The sequence below is a fragment of the Neovison vison genome, chromosome 3 (genome assembly GCF_020171115.1).
Source record: "Neovison vison isolate M4711 chromosome 3, ASM_NN_V1, whole genome shotgun sequence".
Lineage (NCBI taxonomy): Eukaryota > Metazoa > Chordata > Mammalia > Carnivora > Mustelidae > Neogale > Neogale vison.
Window position 1 is genome coordinate 104,254,931 of NC_058093.1, and position 22,865 is coordinate 104,277,795.

A 22,865-nucleotide genomic window follows, 5' to 3' on the forward strand; every position below is an offset into this window, starting at 1 on the left:
TGGGTCTCTTGTATTTCCAACCTGAATGGACCCTGGTATATCACTTTTGATTCCCATATGTATCCTTCGGTGAAAGTAGAAGCTAGAAACATAAGGGCTAGAAATTGACTTTAGCATTTTTGAATAGCTAGGCTTCCTGATTTCACTTTGTTTTGGATTGTTGTTTCTACCTTTTTTTTTTTTTTTTTAATATCTCAGTAACAGATTAGAGTAACAGATCAGAGTGGTTATCCTTGTCTTCATCTTAGAGGAGGAGCTTTCAGCTTTTCAGCATCGAGTACGACGTTCATCATGGTACATTTTCATATGTAGTCTTTATTATGTATGTTTCTTCTATGCTCACTTAATGTTGAGACTTTTTATCATAAGTAGATGTTGAATTTTGTCAAGTGCTTTGTCTGCATCTACTAAGATGCCCATATGATTTTCATCCTTTGTTGATGTGGTGTATCACTTAGATTGATTTACAGATGTTGAATTATTCTTGTTTCCCTGTAATAAATCCCACTTTGTCCTGGTTATAATCCTTTCAGTATATTGTTGAATATCTGCTGTTGAGGATTTTTGTATCTGTGTTCATCAAGGATTACCGGCATGTTTGTTTTGTTGTTTTGTCTTTGTCTCATTTTGATATTAGGAAATCTGGCTCCATAAAATGATTTTGGAAGCATTCCTTCCTCTTCATTTATTTATTTATTTTTTTAATAATTTGAGAAGGCTCAGTACTGAGTTTTCAACGTTTGGTAGAATTCACCTGTGAAACCCTCTGGTCCTGGGCGTTAGGGTTTTAGGAGTTTTTAAATTACAGATTTAATTTCAATACTTGCAGTTAGTCTATTCAGATCTTTTATTTCTTTGTGATTCTGTCTTTGTAAGTCATTGTTTTTAGGAATTTATCCATTTCTTCTAGGTTTTACAATTTGTTGGCATATACTTGTTTGTAGTAGTCTGTTACCATCCTTTGTATTTCTGCAGGGTCAATTGTAATGTCATCATTTCTGATTTTATTTGCCCCCCCCCTTTTTTGCATGGTTCCTGTTAGAGATTTATTATTATTTTTTAAAGAACCTATTAGTTTCATTGGTCTTTTCTGTTTTTTTTTTTTTTTTTGAAGTCTGTTTCATTTCTTTCTTTAAGATTTTATTTATTTGAGAAAGAAAGAGCGAGAGAATGTGCACAAGTGGGGGTAGGGGCAGAGGGAGAGGGAGAAGCAGACTTTCCGCTGAGCAGGTAGCCCAATGCCAGACTTGATGCCAGGATGCTGGGATTATGACCTGAGTGGAAGGCAGACTCTGAATGACTGAGCCACCCAGGAGATTTATTTCTGCTCTGATCTTTACTATTTCCTTCCTTCTGCTAACCTTGAGCTTTGTTTGTTCTTCTTTTTCTGGTTCATTTAGGAGTAAGATTAAATTGTGTATCTGGGACTTTTTTTCTTTCTTTAGGTAGGCCTTTATCACTGTCAACTTTCCTCTTAGAAATGGTTTTGCGACATCCCATGGATTTTTGAAGGTTGTGTTTCCATTTTCATTTGTCTCAAGGTATTTTTTTGTTTCTTTGTTCACCCACGGTTTGTTTAGTAGTGTGTTGTTTAGTCTACACGTATTTGTATTTTTTCTTGTTTTCTTCTTGTAATTGATTTCTAGTTTTATACTGTTGTGGCTAGAAAAGATGCTTGATATGATTTTAGTCTTCTTGAATTTATTGAGACTTGTTTTGTGGGCCAACATACTATTTATCGTAGAGAATGTTCCATGTGCACTTGAAAAGAACGTGTGTCAAAGTGCTCTATATATCTACTCAGTTAATCTGGTCTAATGTGTTGTTTAAGGCCACTCTTTCCTTATTGATTTTCTGTCTGGTTGATCAGTCTTTTCCATGTAAGTGGGGATAGTAAAGTTCCTACTATTACTGTGTTATTGTCATTTTCTCCCTTTTTGTCTGTTAGTATTTGCTTTATACATCTAGGTGCTCCTAGGTTGGGTGAGTTAATATTTACTAATGGTGTATTTTCTTTTTGAATTATCCCCTTTTATCAAATGCCCTTCTTTGTGTTTTGTTACAGCAAACTTTGTTTATGTGGTTTCATTTTATTTTCTCCCCCTTTGAGTAAGGAGGTATTTGTATGCTTTTTCTCCTTCATTCTGTTAATGTTACATGATTAATTATGTGTTTAGTTTTTGTGGTACTAAACCCACCCCCGAATCTTTGAATCTTTTTATATTGTGATGCCAAATTCAGTTTGCTAGTATTTTATTTGAGATTTTTGCATCTCTATTCATTAATGTGATTTGCCTTTATATGTTATTTTACTGTTTTATTCCCTTTTGAAGTAGAATCATGAGAGTAATTGGGTAACATTTCCTGTTTTTCTGTTCTTTGGAATGGTTTAGGTAAATGAAGATTGTGTATTCTTTGAAGGTTAGAACTTCACAGATGTCATAATGCTTTATGTGCCCTTTAGGTGTGAGATTTTAAACAGCTTACTGATTTCCTTTCATTGTTTTAGGTCCTTGTGCTCCATGTGGTTCTATTTTGCATTTTTGTTCTTGTTAATTTATTGCTGTTATTATTCAGTCTTGTTAGAGGCCTGTGTCTCCTTAATTTTTTCAAACCATGTATAAGTAATTTGGGAGTATGGTGAAGTGTTGATTTGTGTTAAATTTTATTCTTTCCATATGAAAGTCTGGTTGGTTCACTGGCATCCTATTGAAAAGAACTTCCTTTTCCCAGTGCCCTTTAGTATAGTCTGTTGAAAATAAAGTTTGTGTGGGTCTGTTTTCTGGCCTCTTTCCCCTACACAATGGATCTCTTCATCTGTTTTTGCCAATCAACACTGTCTTAATTATTTTAGCTTTATAATAAGTCTTTGTATTAGAAAGAGAAAATCCTTTTATATTTTTAATGATTTTACTCATTAAGTTTATAGTTTTTATAGTTCTTCTTTTTGAAATTTTAAAAGAAATGTAATTCAGCTTTTCTGACTTCTGCTCTTCATTCCATTAGTGTTTTATAATTTTGGATTCTGACCTTGTCTTCTGATAAGCATTATCTCTGGGAATCGTCTATATTCTGGGTTAAGGATATGTTCCTTAAGGGATGTTTTATTTTCACCCAGGACTAGTATTCTATCATAATTATTCACCTTTGGGAATCCACAAGCAATAAATGATATAAACTCAAACTTTAGACCCATGTGAGGGCAGCCTTGTGTTTGTGAATTTTCAGGGTAGATGTTTCCTCTTCAGGGGGATCCCAGGTAGAGGCAGAAACACTTCTTTAATTTCATCCTGGGCTGGTGGGAGGATTTTTTTCTCCCTTAGTGTGTCTTTCATTAATAATGCCACCGTCCAAGTTTGGAGTTTCAGTGGGAAAGTCTTAGTCCTGTATCTTAACCCTGTTTGAGCCCATGGCCTACTCATTGTTTCACCTGTGTGTGATAAACTTAAATTGCTTATTCTTTTTTTAAAAATACTTACTTTCCAGAAAGAATGTGCACGTGTGTATGAATGGGGAAGGGTAGAGGGAGGGGGAGTGAATCTCCGTCACTGCTGAGCAAGGAGCCCGACATGGGACTCAATCCTACGACCCCAAAATCACAACCCAAGCAGAACTGAAGAGGCAGGTGCTCAACCAGCTGGGCCATCCAGGCGCCATGACTCCTCATTCTTTTTTTTTTTTTTAAGATTTATTTGACATAGAGAGATCACAGGTAGGCAGAGAGGCAGGCACAGAGAGAGGGGGAAGCAGGCTCCCCGCTGAGCAGAGAGCCCGACATGGGGCTCGATCCCAGGACCCTGAGATCATGACCTGAGCCGGAGGCAGAGGCTTAACTCACTGAGCCACCCAGGTGCCCCCTCCTCATTCTTTAACAAGCCTTTCCATGGCAGTCCTAGCACAGCTTTTAAGTGTTCTATTTCCTCCTTTCTTTATGCTGTAGGCTTCTTTTCAGCCCAGCTATACAATTAAAGGAATGTTTATTTCATTTTATCCAGCATCTCTAGGGATTTTGTTGTAAAGAGTTCTTAGATTATCTACTCTGCCATATTGCTGGAAAGGAAAGTTGGTATTTTTAAATGGGTTATACAAAGCAATTGTATATTTTCAGCTTTAAAAATTTTCCTTTCAGAAAGGAAAAGTATAAATAGTCTTCCATTGTTGATAATGGCAAAATAATTCCATAAAACAGTATTTTTATGGTGGCTATAAGCATAGCTCTTGGGCTGGATAATTTGGGTAGAATGTATGTTTTGCTACTACTTGTGTGATCTTTAGAAATCTGTGTTTATTTTCTGTGTCTCAGTTTCTTTATCTTTAAAGAGTCTTAACAGGACCTACCTCATAGAGTTGTCATGATAAATGAATCAGTACATGTTCACTTACAATAGTGTCTGACACATCAAGTGTTCACTATCTCTATTGTTAATTATTACTCACTCTGCTAGCCATAATTCTTACATCTTGAGGTTCTTTCTCTTTATGCAGAACCTTTTCTCTGACTTCTGTATAGGAAAAGAAAGCAGTTTTTTAACTGTAGAAGGTATAGTTTACATTTGGAGTACCGTAATATTTGTTTCCTTCCTCTTGTTTTATAAATTCATTCCAGGCCAAAAAAAGAAGTTCTTGAGATGCCTGGGTGGCTCATTTGATTAAGCGTCTGCCTTCAGCTCAGGTCATAATCCCAGGGTCCCGGGATTGAGTCCCACATTGGGTTCCTTGCTCAGCAGGGAGACTGCTTCTCCCTCTGTCTGCTGCTCCACCTGCTTGTGTGCATGCTCTCTCTCTGTCTCTTTCTCTCTCGAAATAGATAAATAAAATCTTAAAAGAAAAAACAAGAAACCTTAAGGCCCTACTAAATTTTAATTTTAAATTCAGTAAGTTATCTCCATTTCTTGTCAACATTGTTGTATTTGTTATCTCTTAAAGTTGATGTTGTTTGTTAAGAATCTCTCCTCACTTTAGACTCCTAATGAAAATCCTTTCCCATTGTGTATACTTCATCCAGGGATATAACCAAAGTCCATCCTCTAAGAGCAATATGCCTTTAACCTAAACATTATGGAAATAACTTTCCTGCAGCCCTTCAGTGTTCCAACCTGCTAGCCTCGTATGCAGTTGTTTTTCTTATGTGAAAATATTCCTCTTTTTCACCTTCAGGAGAACATCTTTAGAAACAAGGGGCCTCAGAAATCATCAAATTTTGTTGTTTTCAGATATTTTAAAGTGTGGAATCCTTTCTTTTTCTGCCGTGAAGATACACATACACTCGTATGTGGGTGGGTGGGTGGGTGATAGATCAGTTATACTTACTATGGTTGAAGCAGGAAGCCTAAATTTGGCCTTTCCTCCCTCAATACACAGATGAATTAGACTATTCCCATAGGTTAGAGTTGGCCTAGGTAGAAACAGAATTTACCCAAGGCTACATATTAATTGCCCAAATAAGGACGTGACCTATTTATTATTTCCATTTTACTACCTACCCTCCACAGGATTTTTCTCTGCCGTAGGTTTTGTAGTGCTGCAGCTTGGTGTTTTCTTACAAACTTGTCTAACACATTTGTCTTTGTGCGTGGCCTGCCAACAGGAATCTCAGTTTTGCCTGGCAGTTGTTATTGACTTAAAGTTCTAGTGATAAACCTAGATAAATTCTGTTAGGAGCAATTTCTTCATCTTTAAGGGAACTGTTTATAGTAAGTTAGCTTCTGTGCAGATGCACTACTATCCTGTAGAGATTTTCTCAAATGCCTTGTTGTTCAACTGGTCCTCTTATGAAGTCAGAGAAACTGAAGAACCAGGAATGCTTGCAAAGGGACTTAAAAGCTATATAAACTTAATTTTTTTTCTGTAGGCCATTTTGTCATTTATTCAATTACCAAATACATTTTTATTGCCTTCTTTGGCAGTCACTGTCTGCCTACTGGGGATTTTGGTACATGTCAAGGTTCTCCATCAGCTGTTTACTTACTCTTTCTTCTGATCCTGGGCAAAGACATGGCTTCGGTATTTTTTGCTCTCTGTGTTTGAGTATAGTTTCCACTCTACAGGTGAGGGCTGTGTTGAGGCCTCCAACTTTTGGCCACACCACCTTCCATTTTAAAATGTGTAACACAGAGTCGAGATGTATAAAAAATGCTGGTGGCCTGCCACTTCTGTGGAGATTCTGTATCCCTTGACTGGATCTAGAATCTAGTATCTAAACATAGAGGGATTTCCATCTTCTTGGCCACACTGAAATGGAACTTACATAGTATTGGCCTGGAAGGAAGAGAGAGAAAGTGGATCATGGCTCAAGTGCCAAAGACTCCCTATTCTTACCAAGATTTAGTACAGTACATTTTTTTGAATAAATGCTATTTCATTTGTTTTACGCTCTTACCACAATTCCTTTAAGACGTTAAATTGTTGAGGTTTGTGTGTGGGTTTTGTTTGTTTGTTTGGTTGGTTTGTTTTGTGTGTGTGTGTGTTTGTTTTTGTTTTGTTTTGTTTTGTTTTAGTTATTTTCCGTAGCAGTAGTTGTTTTGCTGGGGACTAGGTCAGTGGAACTGCTTTCAGGGCATCTTTACCTAGTTGATTTTGAACACTGAACCAGCCTTGCATCTCTGGAAAACCTCACTTAGTCATTTTGTATAATCCTTTAAGGATTGCTCAATTCTTTCTATTAATATTTTGTTGAGGAATTTTGCATTTATGTTTATGAGAAATATTTGGTTATAGTTTTCTTTTTTTTATAGTTTTCTTTTTTTGTACTTTGGTTTTGATGTCTGCTTATACTGGTTTCATAGAGCAAGTTGATTCTCTGGTGGTAGGTTGAGTAGAATTCTTCCTTTTTTAATATAATTTTTAAAAAACGATTTTACTTATTTATTTGAGAGAGGAGAGTGTGCGCAGGCAGGGGGAGGGAGAAAGACAAGCGGACTCTACACTGAATGTGGAGCCAGATGTGGGGCTCAGTCCCACGACCCTGAGACCATGACCTGAGCTGAAATCAAGAGTGGGACACTCAACCCACTGAGCCACCCAGGCACTCCAAGTGGAATTGTTCTTAATTCTTATTTAAATGTTTCTTAGAATTCTCCAGTGAAATCATTAGGCCCAGGAGACTTCAGTTTTGGGGAGGTGTTTTTGTTTGTTTGTTTGTTTGTTTGTTTTAAGAGTTTTGTTTTGTCTTGTTTTGTTTAGGTATACTTTCATTAAAACATAATTATGCAGGGCACCTGCGTGGCTCAGTCGGTTAAATGTCTGCCTGCGGTTTAGTAGTTTTTGCTTTTTTAAGATTTTCTTTATTTATTTATCAGAGAGGGAGAGAGAGCGAGCACAGGCAGACAGAGAGGCAGGCAGAGGCAGAGGGAGAAGCAGGCTCCCTGCCGAGCAAGGAGCCCGATGTGGGACTCGATCCCAGGACGCTGGGATCATGACCTGAGCCGAAGGCAGCTGCTTAACCAACTGAGCCACCCAGGTGTCCCAGTAGTTTTTGCTTTTTGAGGCTTTAGTTTATTTCATCCGAATTGTCAGATGTATGTGTATAGATATGTTTCTTCTATTTACTTACCTTGTAAATGTTTTTGGAGTGTGTAGTGACATCCTTACTTTTAATTCTGTACTTGGTGATTCTCGTATTCTTATTTTTCCTTTACCACTCTTGCTAGAATTTTCTCAATTTTATTGATCTTTTCAAGAACCAGATTTCCATAGATTTCTCTCTCTCTCTCTTTTTTAAGATTTTATTTATTTATTGGCGGGGGAGAGAGAGCATGCACAAGCGAGGTAGGGGGGTGACAGGGAGGGGGATATGCAGACTCTCCACTGAACAGGGAGACTGACTAGGGGCTCAATCACAGGACCCCTAGGAATTATGACTGAGCCAAAGGCAGACACTTAATTGACTGAACCACCCAGGTGCCCCTCCATAGATTTCTGCTTTTAACTTGTATTTTACTCCCTTTCTTCTTTTATTCTGCTCTTTTTTTAGTTTTCTTTAGGAGGGAGTTAAGGCTATTATTGACTTGAGACCTTTTCTAATGTAAACATTTAGATCATAAATTCTCTTTTCAGCACACTTTAGTCAAATTTTGACACATCATTTTCTTTTTTCCAGGTTATTGTACTTTCCTATTTCCCTGAGTCCTCTTTATCCTCTGGAGTATTAAAAAATGTTTTCTTTAATTTCCAGGAGTTTACTTTTTAATTTTTTCTTAACTTTCTGTTACTGTTTACTGTTTTTATTGATTTCACTGAGATTATAGAGGACTGATTTTAGTTTTCAGTTTGGTAAGGTTTATTTATTGACCCAGGATATGGCCTGTCCTATGAATGTTCCGTAGACAATTGAAAAGAATGAGCATTCTGATTGTTGACCAGATAGTGTCCTATACATGTCAGTTGGATCTTGTTAGTTGATGTATTGTTGAATTCTTCTGTATTCTTGCTAATTTTCTATTTAATAATGCTAGCAACTGCTAAATATTTGACATAGCCAATTTGTGCTTTTTCTATTTCCTAATTTTCTTTCCACTCTTTTTATTTCATTTCCAACTATGTTCTTTTGTGCATAAATATTTTAATGTCTTTTTTTCTAGTAAAATTATTTGCTCTTAAGTGTACTTTTTAAAATTAATGTTTGCATGATGTATCTTTTCCTATCCCTTTGCTTTCTATTTACATATATTCTCTTTGAAGTTTTAATTTTTTTTAAATAGTAGGTAGTTAGATCATGTTTTTTTCCTACATGGTAATCTCTGCCTTTACATTCATCTGTTTAGACCATGTACTTTCATGTAGTTACTTACATGTTAGAGCTTAGGTATGCTATTTTATTACTTTCTGTCTGTCAAATTTTTTAATGTTTTTTTCTTCCCTTTCTAATAGATTATGTGAACATTTTTTAGAATCTCACTTTTACTTGAGTGTTTCTGAGAGTATATTTTTGCATAGCTTTTTTTGGTGGTTGCTCTTATGGTTTTATATATACAAACTACAGTAGTGTAGTTGACATTGAACAACATGGGTTTGAACTGCATGGGTCAATTTTTTTTTTTTTTAAGATTTTATTTATTTATTTGACAGACAAAGATCACAAGTAGGCAGAGAGGCAGGCGGAGAGAGGAGGAAGCAGGCTCCCCGCTGAGCAGAGAGCCTGATGCGGGGCCTGAGTCAAAGGCAGACACTTAACTGGCTGAACCACCCAGGCACCCCTGCATGGGTCAATTTGTATGCAGAATTTTTTAGATAAATACAGTACAGGACCATACATGTATTTTTAAAAAATGATTTTCTTAACAACTTAATATTTTTTTCTCAGCTTACTTTATTGTAAGAATACAGTATATAATCATATAACATATAAAATATGTGTTAATTGACCATTTTTGTTATCAGTAAGGCTAGTCCCCAGGAAGCTATTTAGTTAAGATTTGGGGGAATTAAGAGTTATATGCAGGTTTTCAACTGTGGGGCAGGGTGTAGAAGTTGGCACCCCTAATCTCTGTGTTGTTCAAGAGTCAACTATATGTTGGTAACAATATTTTACTGCCTTAAGTGAAGTAAGAAATTCTTACCTGCCTTTAGGGACCTTTACCTCCCTCCTGCTTTTATAATTGTCTTAATATTTTTCTCTTACCTACATTGGGCAGCATGTGAGATAAAAGTTAAAATGTTTGCTTTTAATCATCAAATATAATTTAATCCTACAGAGAAGCATAGGCCTTTATATTTTTCCTAGTTTTTCCCACTCTTGCTCTTTCTTTTTTGTTTTTCTAAGTTTCTCCATGTTATTGTTTCCTTTCTGGCTTGGAGAACTTTTTTTAGCTATTCCTTTAGTGATGGTCTGTTAGTGATAAATTCTCTTGAATTTCTCTTTTTCTGAGAATGTCATTATTTACCTGTCATTCCTATATCATATTTTCTCTTAATAGAGAATTCTGTGTTGATAGTTCTTTTAGCACCTGGAAAATATTATGTACAACTTCCTTCTATCTATTCTAATTCGAATTGTCAGTCCCTATAGGTAAATGTCTAATTCTTTTTCTAGTTGCTTTCAAGATTTTTTCCTTTTTCTGTTTTTTTTATTTTTTAAGATGTTATATATTTATTTGAGAGAGAGAGCGCGCGCACACACAAGTTGGGGGAGAAGCAAAGGGAGAGGGATAGACAGACTCCACTGAGCACAGAACCCCAGGCAGGGCTCGATCCCATGACCCCAAGTTAATAACCAGAGCAGAAACCAAGAGATGGATGTCCATCTGACTGAGCCACCTAGGCACCTCTTTTTTTTGTTTTGTTTTTAGTAGTTTGTTCATGATGTGTTGCAGTATATTTGTTTGGATTCATTTTCTTTGGGATTCAGTTGGATTCTTGAATTTGCGCTTTTACTTCTTGGCAAATTTGTGACAATTTTATCTAATATTTCCTTAAATATTTTATTATCTAGGAACTCTAGGGACAAGACTGTTATATCTTTTTTTTTTTTTTAAAGGTTTTATTTATTTATTTGACAGAGACCACAAGTAGGCAGAGAGGCAGGCAGAGAGAGGGGAGGAAGCAGGCTCCCTATAGAGGAGCCTGATCCCATGACCGTGGGATCATGACCTGAGCTGAAGGCAGAGGCTTTAACCCACTGAGCCACATAGGCACCCCAAGACTGTTATATCTTTTTTCATTATCTCTTTCAGTGTCTCTGAAGGTCTGGTTATTTTCTTTTTTTTTTTTTCAGTCTAATTTCTTTTTCTTATTTAGATTGGGTAATTTCTATTCATCTGTCTTGAAATTCATTGATTGTTTTCTTCTCATATTCATGCTGTTGAGCACATCAAGTTAGTTTTTATTCCTATACTATATTTTTCAGTTACATAATTTCCTTTTGGTTCTTTTTTCTTTAAGATTTTACATATATATATATATATATATATATATTTTTTTTTTTTAGATAGAGTGAGCACATAAGCAGGGTGGGGGAAAGGGGTGGAGAAGTAGGCTCTCTGCTGAGCAGGGAGCCTAATATGGGGCTCGATCCCAGGACCCTGAGATCATGACGTAAACCAAAGGCAGACATTTAACCGACTGAGCCACCTAGGCGCCCCTCCTTTTGGTTCCTTTATATTTATTCGCAGAAATATTCTGATTAATTTTTTTCTTTTTTTAAAACAGCATTCATTAGTGACTCATTGAAATGTTCTTAGGATGGCTGCTTCAGTGTTAGCATCTTTTGATTGCTTTTTCTCACTCTGGTTGAGATTTCCCGGGTTCTTTGTATATAAATGATCTTAGGTCATATTCTAGACATTTTGGGGCAATGTTTTGTGAGACTCTGGATCATATTCAGTCTTATTTTTGCAGGGAGTCCCCTTTGTAGCATACAACCCCTGGCCTTCTTTTGTTGATTGTGGTTGTAATGATAATTTGGTTTCCAGAACCTTTGTATTATTATTTTGTTCTGCTTTGTGTATATGTTGTCCAGAGACTTGACTGAAGGCCATGCATATAATACACACTGTAATTGAGTCTTAAAATCTTTTGCTCTTTTAATTTTGGTTAGTTTTACATGAAATCCAACATGGGTGTCTATTACTGCAAGATTTAACCATTCCTTTTCATAGTTATCTCCTCTCCCAAGTAGCTCTCTTTTTTTCTGTTTGATAGATGCCATGTGCTCTAGCATAACGGTGGTGTTAGTGGAAGTCTAGGCTTCCCTCTTATGTTCTGATGTCTCCACTAGTGAGGAAAGCCAAACACGGCCTGTTACCATGAAGATGAAGTGAAAGTTCAACAGTATACTCAGTTTCTGCTGATACTACCACTAAGGAGTAACTATGTCTTGTAGCTTGCCTTTTGTTGGCAGAAAGTAAACCAGGCTTCCCACTGTCCCCCAGCTAGTACCAGGAGGCATGTGGAACTCTAGGCTTTCTACTTGATTTCCATGACACTACTGGAGATGGGCTCAGTTTTTCCATTGGGTTTGGCAGGAGTAGGGTCAGTACCTGGGTGGCTCAGTTGGTTAAACATCTGACTCTTGGTTTCAGCTCAGGTCATGGTCTCGGTTGTTGAATTCAGCCTTGCATTGCAGAGTCTGCTTGAGAGTAAATCCCTCTTCCTTTTTCCTCCCTGCCATGTGGGTGTGTGTGATCTCTCTTCTCTCCCTCTCTCTCTCAAATAAATAAATAAAATCTTAAGAAAAGAAAAGAAACCCTTGTTTTCCTGGTCATTTGTCTAGGCAAAACAGGTTTGTTGGTTGGTTTGTTTTATAGGTTCCGTGTCCAGCATGGAGCCCGTTATGGGACTTGAACTCAAAACCCTCAGATTAAGAGTTGGATGCTTAACTGATTGAGCCACCCAAGCAACCCATGAGAGCAGACTCTTTTTTTTTTTTTTTTGGCCTGTTTTTACTAGTTCCTATTGACATTTCTGGGTTGTAGAAATCTCTAGAACCAAATCTATGATGTATGGGAGATGAAAGCGAAACTGATGACTCAGAAAAAAATAATTCATACATTTGGAAATAAATCCATATATTTGTGGCCAGCAGGTTTTTGACAAAGTTACCAAGATGTATTCAGTAAGGAAAGAGTAGTTTCTTCAACAAATGGTGCTTGGATTAGTAGATACCCACATCAAAAGAATGAAGTTGCACCTCTGTCTAGGTATATACCTATCATATATGAAAATGAGCTTTAAAAGGTGAAAGAACTACATGTTAAGAGCAAAAACCGTAACAGTTTCAGAAGCAAATACATAGGTAATTTTTCATGACCTTGGATTTGGAAGTTAATTCATAAATATGACCTCAAAAGAAATAAAATTGGCTTCACAAAAATTTAAAACTTTTGTGTATCCAGGTATATGATCAAGATACCTACAAATGGGAGAAAATATTTGCATCCAGAATATAAAAAGAACTTTTAGAACTGAACAACAAAATGATCATCAACCCAGTTTTTAAAATGAGCAGAAAGGTACCTGGGTGGCTCAGTCAGTTAAGTGTCTGACTCTTGATTTTAGTTCAGGTCATGATCTCAGGGTTGTGAGATGAGACCTCCACATTGGGCTCCATGGTGGGCATGGAGCCTGCTTAACAGTCTCTCTTTCCCTCTGCACCGCCCCCTCCCCCAATAAAATAGGCAAAGAACTTGATTAGATATTTTCCCAGAGATGTACAAATGACCAATAAGCACATGAAAAAAAATCCTCAATATCATTAGTTTTTATGGAAATGGAAATCAAGACCACATTGAGGTATACTACTTCATACCTACTGGGATGGCTTTAATCAAAAGAATAGAAAATAACAAATGTTGGCAAGGATTTAGAGAAACTGGAATTTCACACATTGCTGGTGGGAATATAAATTGCTAAAGCTGCTGCAGTCAGGAGTTTTTAGTACCTCAAAAAGTTAAACATAATTTCCATATGCTCCAGCAGTTCCACTTTGTACCTACCCAAAAGAATTGAAAGCAGTGTTCTTGGTAGCATGATTCAAAGTACCCAAAAGTGGAAACAACCGAGATGCCATCAACTGAAAAATTCTGATATATCCATATACTAGAATATTACTTAACCATTACAAAAAGGAAATTAAGGGTGGATACATGATACAACATGGATAAACCTTGAAAACAGTATGCTAAGTGAAAAAAGCTAGACACAAAAGGTTATATATGTTTGGTTCCATTTATATGAAATGTCCATAATAGATAAATCCATAAAGCCAGGAAGCACATGAGTGGTTGCCAGGAGATGGGGAGGGATACTGTTTAATGTTTACAGTACTTTTTTTGGCATGATGAAAATGTTTTGGAACTAGATAGAAGTGATGATCACACAATATTGTCAGTATATTAAATGCCACTAATTTGTACAAAATGTTTGGTTTTAGATTAATGCGCATTTTACCTCAATGAAAAGAAATGGAAAAGAAAAAAGGAGTTCCCTTGCCCAGCTGCCACTATCTTTTCACCTTACAGAGTTTTCTTATTTTTAATCTGTTTTTTGTTTCTTTGTTCCACTTAGCTGAAGGTATAGGGAGGAATACGTCTACTCCATCTTGTCTGTAAAAGAGTACATTAGACTCCCCTTAGTGGCTTTTCTTTTTTTAAAGACTTTTACTTATTTATTTGACAGACAGAGATCACAAGTAGGCAGAGAGGCAGGCGGGGGGGCAGGGGAGGGGGAGAAGCAGGCTCCCTGCTGAGCAGAGAGCTCCAGGCTGGGCTGATCCCAAGACCCTGAGATCATGACCTGAGCTGAAGGCACAGGCTTAACCCACTGAGCCACCCAGGCGCCCCCTCTTAATAGCTTTTTAAAAGACTAATGCTTGATTTCCATCCTGGATTTTTTCTCTTTTTTTCTTTTTATTAATATAATTTATTATTTGTTTCAGGGGGTATAGGTGTGTGAGTCATCAGTCTTACACAATTTACAGTGCTCACGATAGCATATACCCTGCCCAGTGTCCATCACTCAGCCACCCCTCCCTCCTATATACTCCTCCATGCCAGCATCCCTCAGTTTGTTTCCTGAGATTGAGTGTCTCTCATGGTTTGCCTCACTCTCTGGGTACATCTTGTTTCATTTTTTCCTCTCTTCCCCTATGATCCTCTGCCTTGTTTCTCAGATTCCATGTATCAATAAGATCATATGATAATTGTCCTTCTCTGATTGACTTATTTCACTTAGCATAATACCCTCTAGTTCCATCCACAGTGTTGCAAATAGTGAGGTTTCTTTTTTGATGGCTGCATAATATTCCACTGTGTGTGTGTGTGTGTGTGTGTGTGTGGCCTCTCATTTATCCATGTGTCAGTTGGTGGACATCTAGGCTCTTTCCATGTTTGGCTATTGTGGACATTGCTGCTATAGACATTGGGGTGCATATGGCCCTTCTTCTTCTTCTTCTTTTTTTTTTAATTAAAGATTTTATTTATTTGACAGACAGAAATCACAAGTAGGCAGAGAGGCAGGCAGAGAGAGAGAGGAAGGCAGGCTCCCCGCTGAGCCCAGAGCCCTATGTGAGGCTCTATCCCAGGACCCTTGGATCATGACCTGAGCCAAAAGCAGAGGCTTCAACCCACTGAGCCACCCAGGTGCCCTGCATATGGCCCTTCTTTTCACTATATTTGTATCTGGGGCAAATACCCAGTACTGCAATTGCTGGGTCATAAGGTAGCTCTATTTTCAACTTTTTGAGGAACCTCCATACTGTTTTCCAGAGTGGCTGTACCAGCTTGCATTCCCACTAACAGTGTAGAGGGTTCTCCTTACTCTGCATCCTTGCCAACACCTGTAGTTTCCTGACTTGTTAATTTTAGCCATTCTGACTGGAGTGAGGTGGTATCTCATTGTGGTTTTGATTTGTATTTCCCTGACGCTGAGTGATACTAAGCACTTTTCCATGTGTCTATTGGCCATTTGGACGTCTTCTTTGGAGAAATGTCTGTTCATGTCTTCTGCCCATTTCTTGAATGGACTGTTTGTTCTTTGGGTGTTGTGGAGTTTGATTTCTTTACAGATTTTGGATACTAGTCCTTTATCTGATATGTCATTTGCAAGTATCTCCTCCCATTCTGTCAGTTATCTTTTGGTTTTGTTGACTGTTTCCTTTGCTCTGCAAAAGCTTTTTATCTTGATGAAGTCCCAGTAGTTCATTTTTACCCTTGCTTCCCTTGCCTTTGGCAGTGTTTCTAAGAAGTTGCTGTGTCTGAGATCAAAGAGGTGGCTGCCTCTGTTCTCGAGGACTTTGATGGATTCCTGTCTCACATTGAGGTCTCTCATCCATTTTGAGTCTTTTTTTGTGTGTAGTGTAAGGAAATGATCCAGTTTCATTCTTCTGCATGTGGCTGTCCAAGTTTCCCAACACCATTTGTTGAAGAGACTGTCTTTTTTTACCATGGGACATTCTTTCCTGCTTTGTCAAAGATTATTTGACCATAGAGTTGAGGGTCCATTTTTGGTTTCTCTATTCTGTTCCATTGATCTATGTGTCTGTTTTTGTGCCAATACCATACTATCTTGATGATGACAGCTTTGTAATAAAGCTTGAAGTCCGGAATTGTGATGCCACCAGTTTTGCTTTTCTTTTTCAATATTCCTCTAGCTATTCTGTGTCTTTCTAATTCCATACAAATTTTAGGATTATTTGTTCTGTTTCTGTGAAAAACGTTGATGGTATTTTGATAGGGATTGCATTAAATATATAGATTGCTCTAGGTAGCATAGATGTTTTAACAACATTTGTTCTTCCAATCAATGAGCATGGCATGTTTTTCCATTTTTTTGTGTCTTCTTCAATTTCTTTCATCAGAATTCTATAGGTTTCTGAGTAGAGATTCTTTGCCTCTTTGATTAGATTCAGTCTTAGATATCTTACGGCTTTGGGTGCCTTTGTAAATGGGATCGACTCCTTAATTTCTTTCTTCTGTCTTGTTGGTGTATAGAAATGCAGCTGATTTCTGGGCATTAATTTTCTATCCTGACACTTTACTGAATTTCTGTATGAGTTCTAGCAGTTTTGGGGTGGAGTGTTTTGGGTTTTCCACATAAAGTATCATATCATCTGCAAAGAATGAGAGTTTGACTTCTTCTTTGACAAAGTGGATGCCTTTTCTTTCTTCTTGTTGTCTGATTGCTGAGGCTAGGCCTTCTAGTCCTATGTTTAATAGCAGTGGTGATAGTCATCCTGGACTAAATTAATGAGAATGAGAGAGGGATGGGAGAGGTAAATTGTGTCCATATGAAAAATTCTTACATGTTATTCGAATGACAGTCGCCATTGTGAAGCACTGTTTGAAGCACATGTTTTCTGCCACTAGTGAATTTTGCAAGTAGCTTTTTGACCCAGTCTGGCCAGTAAGACATGAAGGAAAGTTCTTTGTAAGATAACCTTACAAAGAAGGTTGTTTTTTTTTGTATATTTTCATGTATTGTTATGAATTTTGAAATTGCTATGACCATCTTGTTAACAGCCTACAAAGACAGTTAATACCAGGAATGCATCACTTTCCAGTCACAATTTAAATGGAAGAATAAAAACAATAAGACAAATGATGAAGATATATGCGTGAGTTAATGTGGCAATAATATACAATTACAAAAATACCCTGATAATAGCCTGAAAGCAGAAGCCATTTCAATCAAAGGTTTTCCTTAATGGCATCTTATTTTATTTATTTAATTTATTCATCATTATTATTTTAGAGAATAGGGGGAGAGAGAGGAAGAGAGAGGGAGAGAGAGAATCTTAAGCAGACTCCACACCAGCACAGAGCCTGAAGCGGCACTCAGTCTCACGACCCTGCGATCATGACCTGAGTCAAAGTCAAGAGTCAGATGCTTAACTGACTAAGCCAACTAGGCAGGCACCCCAATGTCATTATACTTATTATATTTCTCTTTGAGCCATCTGAACTAAAGTTAGACTTTTTTCTTAAAGTTTGTTTTTTTAGTAATCTCTACACTGAATGTGGGGCTCAGATTTATGGCCCAGGGATCAGAGTTGCATACTCTACGGACTTAGCCAGCCAGGCTCCCCAAATCAGACTGATTTTTAAGTAGTATGTTAACACATAAACTCTTTATCCTGAATCAAGTCATTGTTTTAGAAATAGTTGCCAATTTAATAGAAGAGAACAAAAGTTTAGGAACTCGAAAATCTGAAAGTGTATTGCCTACCAGTATTGATTTCCTTTTATTTTTCTTCTAGAAACATGATCAGGGGCAAGTTCTGTTGGATATAGTCTTCAAGCATCTTGATTTGACTGAGCGTGACTATTTTGGTTTACAGTTGGCTGACGATACCACAGACAACCCAGTAAGTTTAAATTGTTGTGTTTTGTTTCATTTCACTTTTTCTCTCTGTTCATAATATAAAATCCTTTCTGATTTATGATGTTTACTAATCTGATTAGTAAGGTTTTTTTAAAGGATTTAATTAGAATGATTAGAGGTTATTCTTTTTTTTCTTTGTTCCTCATTTTCTTGATGTTTTAATTTGTAAAGTTTTTCCTTAAGGTTTTTGTAATTATGTCAGTTTATAAATCTAGTGTCAGTTTCTTTATTTATGTGTCTCAGACAACTGAAATGTAAAGCTAACTCATGGTACTTGACTGAAAGAGAAAACTGGGCATAAAGGTTAAAATATTAAGGTATCTTATTCTTACATAAATTAGCCTCCATTAAAATACAATCAGTTTTTTGTGGCATTCATATCAATCTGTTTGTAACTAAAATTCTTAATTTGTTAAATGTAAATTTTCCAAGTAGGAAGACTCAAAGGATACCCTCCCAAATGAGACAGAGATTAAATTTCACAGCTCTACATTTCTTAGGCATTAAGTTACTTAGATTGTTACTGATTCTTTAATAGTTCCAATCACGTTTCTTTTTGTTGGAAAAAAATCACATTGTAGAAATAGAAGATAGTGTGTGATGAATAAGAGAAATGTTAAATTCTTTGAAAATGTATATGCTTATACAGATAGGGTCTTTTACAAAAGAATATGGTATTCTTTTGATTAATACAGGAGAGTGACTATTTTGTTTTTTTGTTTTTTTTTTAAATTTTTTTTTTTAAGATTTTATTTATATATTTGACAGAGAAATCACAAGTAGGCAGAGAGGCAGGCAGAGAGAGAGAGAGGGAAGCAGGCTCCCTGCTGAGCAGAGAGCCCGATGCGGGACTCGATCCCAGGACCCTGAGATCATGACCTGAGCCGAAGGCAGCGGCTTAACCCACTGAGCCACCCAGGCGCCCGAGAGTGACTATTTTGAAGGAGACCTTTTGTATATGTAGTTTAGAAGATTGAGATCAGAAATTTAGAAATGACTTTATAAAAGTATATTAATAAAATGGCTATAGAAAATAAAATAACTCTTATGTGAAAAGTAGAGTTTCTCTCTCTTGTTCTGTCTCTCTCATAGTCAAAATCTTAGGTTCCTGAATGGTTAATGGGAAGTAAATATGAGATGTTATATATTACTTTTTCTTGACATCATTTACTGGTATTGTATGAAAAACTGAGGGATGATGTGGATAAAAGAGAGCAAGAGCCAGCTAGTCTCAGTGCAAGGAAGTCCTTTTGTACTGAACTCAAATGAAAACAAACTTTTCCTCTAAGTTGATACCTTCACCAGAGACTGGAACTTCTAGAGGAGCCTAGAGGAGGAGTATTATTTCTAGATAAAAAATACACGTGAAAATGGAAGTGAGTAGAAATGTCAGTAATGCAACCTTTCCCAGAAAGATAAATTGTGAGCTGGGCAAATTCCTTAGAGGTGTCTGCTATCCCTCCCTTTGTGGAATGTTGAGCTAAAAAATAAATAAATAATTCTTAGATTGTCTTGCTGACAGTTCTAGGTCCAACCCTTTAGATGGAAGTCTGTCTGTAGATTGATCAGAGAAGTGATAAGACAACAAAGGAGAAAGAGTGGCTCCTTATCACCATTGTCTGCCGTGAGTGTGAAAAAACCATCACTTGTGACACAATATTCTAGAAGAGCTAATACTGACATCACATATATTGTAAGAGATAAGAAATCCTGTTATGTACATTTGTATACAGTAAGACATTTTTATTCTAAGGCAATTACAGCAGGATGAATATGGGGAAGCATAGGTATTTTTAGCTGGGTTGACCTTTTTCCAGTACCCTGCTTTTACTTATTTTGTCTTACATTTCTATCTTGAGCTTTCTTTCCCAAATGAGATATATTCCTAGGTCCAAGAGTCCAATTGTTAATGATCTAAAATAATTCTTTGCCAAAATTTAGAATTAAAATTTCGAAGACCCAGAAGAATCCTTAGAAATTATCTTGTCTAACACACTAGTTTTCATAAGAAATTATCCCAATCCAGTGGGATAAAGCCCAAGTTACTTGCTGCCATTAATGAAACTAGTTATGGGTCTCACAGCTCCCCATATAGGTCTTTTTCATGGTACTACAGTTTCAGCATTTAAATATTCAGAAGAATCTGTGAAATGCCAAAATGCCATGGAAGGGCCTGTAGATAGCACAGATTTTGTAAGTAATGTCCTGTTTCTGATTGTCAGTATGAAAATACACCATCAAGACTGAGGATAATTAATGGACTGACAGAGGGATGCCATTCTGAAAAAGGAAAGGAAGTGAGGGGCTAACATTTATAAAACATCTATTGTGGACTTGTTTGTAAGCCAAATTCTCAATTTTATAAATTTGTCATTAAAATATTTTTAGGATGAAAAATTGAGGCTTACAAAACCTGTCTAATGACATAGGTAATTAAGTAGCTGAGAAAGGATTTGAACTTGTATCTGGCTCCAAAGCGACTCTCCTTACTACACAAAATATTGCTTTTCAATAGATGACAATATATAGATGCACAGGACTTACAAGAATGAACATGTTGAGGAGAGGAGGTATCTGTGCAATAAAATTGCCAGCATAGGGGTGCCTGGGTGGCCCAGTGGGTTAAAGCTTCTGCCTTTGGCTCAGAACATGATCCCAGGGTCCTGGGATTGAGCCCCGCATCAGGCTCTCTGCTCAGCAGGGAGCCTGCTTTGCCCTGTCTCTCTGCCTGCCTCTCTGCCTACCTGTGATCTATGTCTGTCAAATAAATAAAATTTTTTTTAAAAATTGCTGGCATAGATCTAAAGGAATTTGGTTATGTTCTATAAGAATTAATCCTTGTCAGTCCTTAGTTGAGATTTTTTTCATTTCATGGTTTGTTTAGTTGATATATACCTGTATATATGTATGTAGTTTTAAAAGATTTTATTTATTTGGGAGAGAGGAAGAGAAGGGGAGAGAAAGAGATAGAGGGAGAGTCAGACTTTCCACTGAGCAGAGAGCCTGGTGTGGGGCTTAATTTCAGGACCCTGAGATCATGACCTGAGCGGAAGGCAGACACTTAACTGACTGAGCCACCCAGGTGCCCCTGTAATATATGTGTTAGTTATATATGTAGTATGTTGTGTGTATGTATGTGTGTGTGTGTGTGTGTGTGTGTGTGTATAATGGTTTTATAGATCAGAGCTAATACTCCCTTAGGCACATAAACATTGAAATTAATTTAATTGGACTTAACAATTGGTAAACTAAAAAAGCACCAAATGTTTTATTGTGATCTTGTACCTTAAAATATGGACTCATTGTAGGTTATCCTTTTCCTTACAGTCCTCCTGGATAATGAGTTCCAGTACAACAAAATAAATTACTTAAAAGCTTTGACTTTTCAAAATTTCTTCTGTTTTCATTAAAACCTATTATCACAGCTTTAGCTTTTAGTATAATGTATGGTTTAATAGTAGTATTCAATGAATTTTTATTGAGTGAGCAAGATAATGAGTAATGTGGTTACAATTATACATAATTTCTTTATAAGCACTTAAAGGTGGCTCTTCCCTATTGGCCTTTATCAGTACAGTATTCATTGGAACCCTCCAATTATATTACTTGTGAGCATTTATTTTTTTGTTTTGTGGGGTTTTGTCCCTAAAGTAACTTAGTGTCCATTAGTGTGGGACAAAGAGTAGATTATCAACTGTTGTTGACTTGTTCCTTCTACAGTTTCATCCTTCTGATACTTTGTGTTGTGGTTAGGATCTTTTACTGTTGACTACTATTTCTGTATTCCCTAACCTTGTGGCTTTCAAACCTAACTTATATCAGAACCACCTCATACATCTTAAAATACAGATTTCTGGGCCCTATCGTAGAGTTCTTGATTCAGGAAGTCCTGTGTGAATGAAGCTCAATAATTTTCACTGCAGAAAAATTCCACTTATAATAATGCTGCTAATCCAAGGAACTGTGATTTGAAAATCACTGCTCTAACCCAATAGGTTAACTAAGATTATTGAAGTAAGAAATAATTCGTAACAAACAGCTTGGTCTGTTTTTTGGAGATTCTTTTACACAAAATCCTTGAATTCATTGGGTTGAGAAACTAGGAAAAGTCACATAGAGGATGACTCTTAATTCAACAAGCTGCATTTTAGGACAATATGATTGCTAAAATGCTTGCTTTTATTTCACATATCTCAGTATATCTCATATTTTATATTTCATCTGCTTTACTATCATATTTTTGTTAAGCTTTTACCTTTGGTACTCTGCTGAATGTTGGATTTTTGTTTCTGGTCTCTTTTAACCCTGTTCCATTTTAGGAGCGAATGACAAATTTGGGGTGCAGAAATGGGGTGCAGAAAAGTGTTTCAGAGAGAATCAGCATCATTTATAATGGTCCAGAGTGAGGAATGAGGAATGTTCAATTTGAAGACCAGAAAGAAAAATTTAATAATCAGTGGAATATAGAGCAAGGGGAAAAAGTGGGCCTAAGATGAAGTTTGGGTATGCCAGATCATGGAATATTTTTTAATCTGTAAGATTATATTCACCTAAAGATTTATTTATACAAGTTACATAAGATTTTTATTTTAGACATACCACCCTGGTTACAGTGTGGCCAGTGGCATATAGAATTGCAAACTGAAGATTTTGGGAGATGGGAGCCTCCTGACATCAGAAAGCAAGACAGAGTATCTTTGTTATCCAATTTCAAGTAGATACCCAACTTCTGGTTCCCTTACTCTCTTATTTAATTTAATTTCATTTTTCATTTTCATTTTATTTATTTGTGTGTGTGTCTGTGTGAGAGAGAGAGGGAGAGACATTGTTCAATGGATTGCTTTAAGGTAAGCTTTCACACATTTTGAAATGCTGTGTTTATGTTATTTAAAAATATTTAAGCATCCTATTTTGAAAAGCATAATGTTTCTGTAGCAAGATGGCAAACTGAGTGTACATTACTAGCATGTATTCAACTTACTGTGGGGACGCCTGGGTGGCTCGGTTGGTTAAGCATCTGCCTTTGGCTCAGGTCATGATCCCGGGGTCCT

General features: G+C 36.7%; 1 protein-coding gene across 3 annotated transcripts in view; it reads left to right on the plus strand.

The window, feature by feature from the left end:
* PTPN4 (protein tyrosine phosphatase non-receptor type 4) overlaps nt 1–22,865 on the plus strand; it is a 209,411-nt gene that overhangs the window by 75,277 nt on the left and 111,269 nt on the right. For 2 of the 3 annotated variants that reach the window (XM_044242627.1, XM_044242626.1), the window contains exons 3-4: nt 17,690–17,797; nt 22,623–22,661. In XM_044242627.1, coding sequence (XP_044098562.1) covers nt 17,690–17,797; nt 22,623–22,661 — 147 coding nt within the window. The remainder of the gene's footprint in view (nt 1–17,689; nt 17,798–22,622; nt 22,662–22,865) is intronic. The other variant, XM_044242628.1, reaches the window with a different exon arrangement.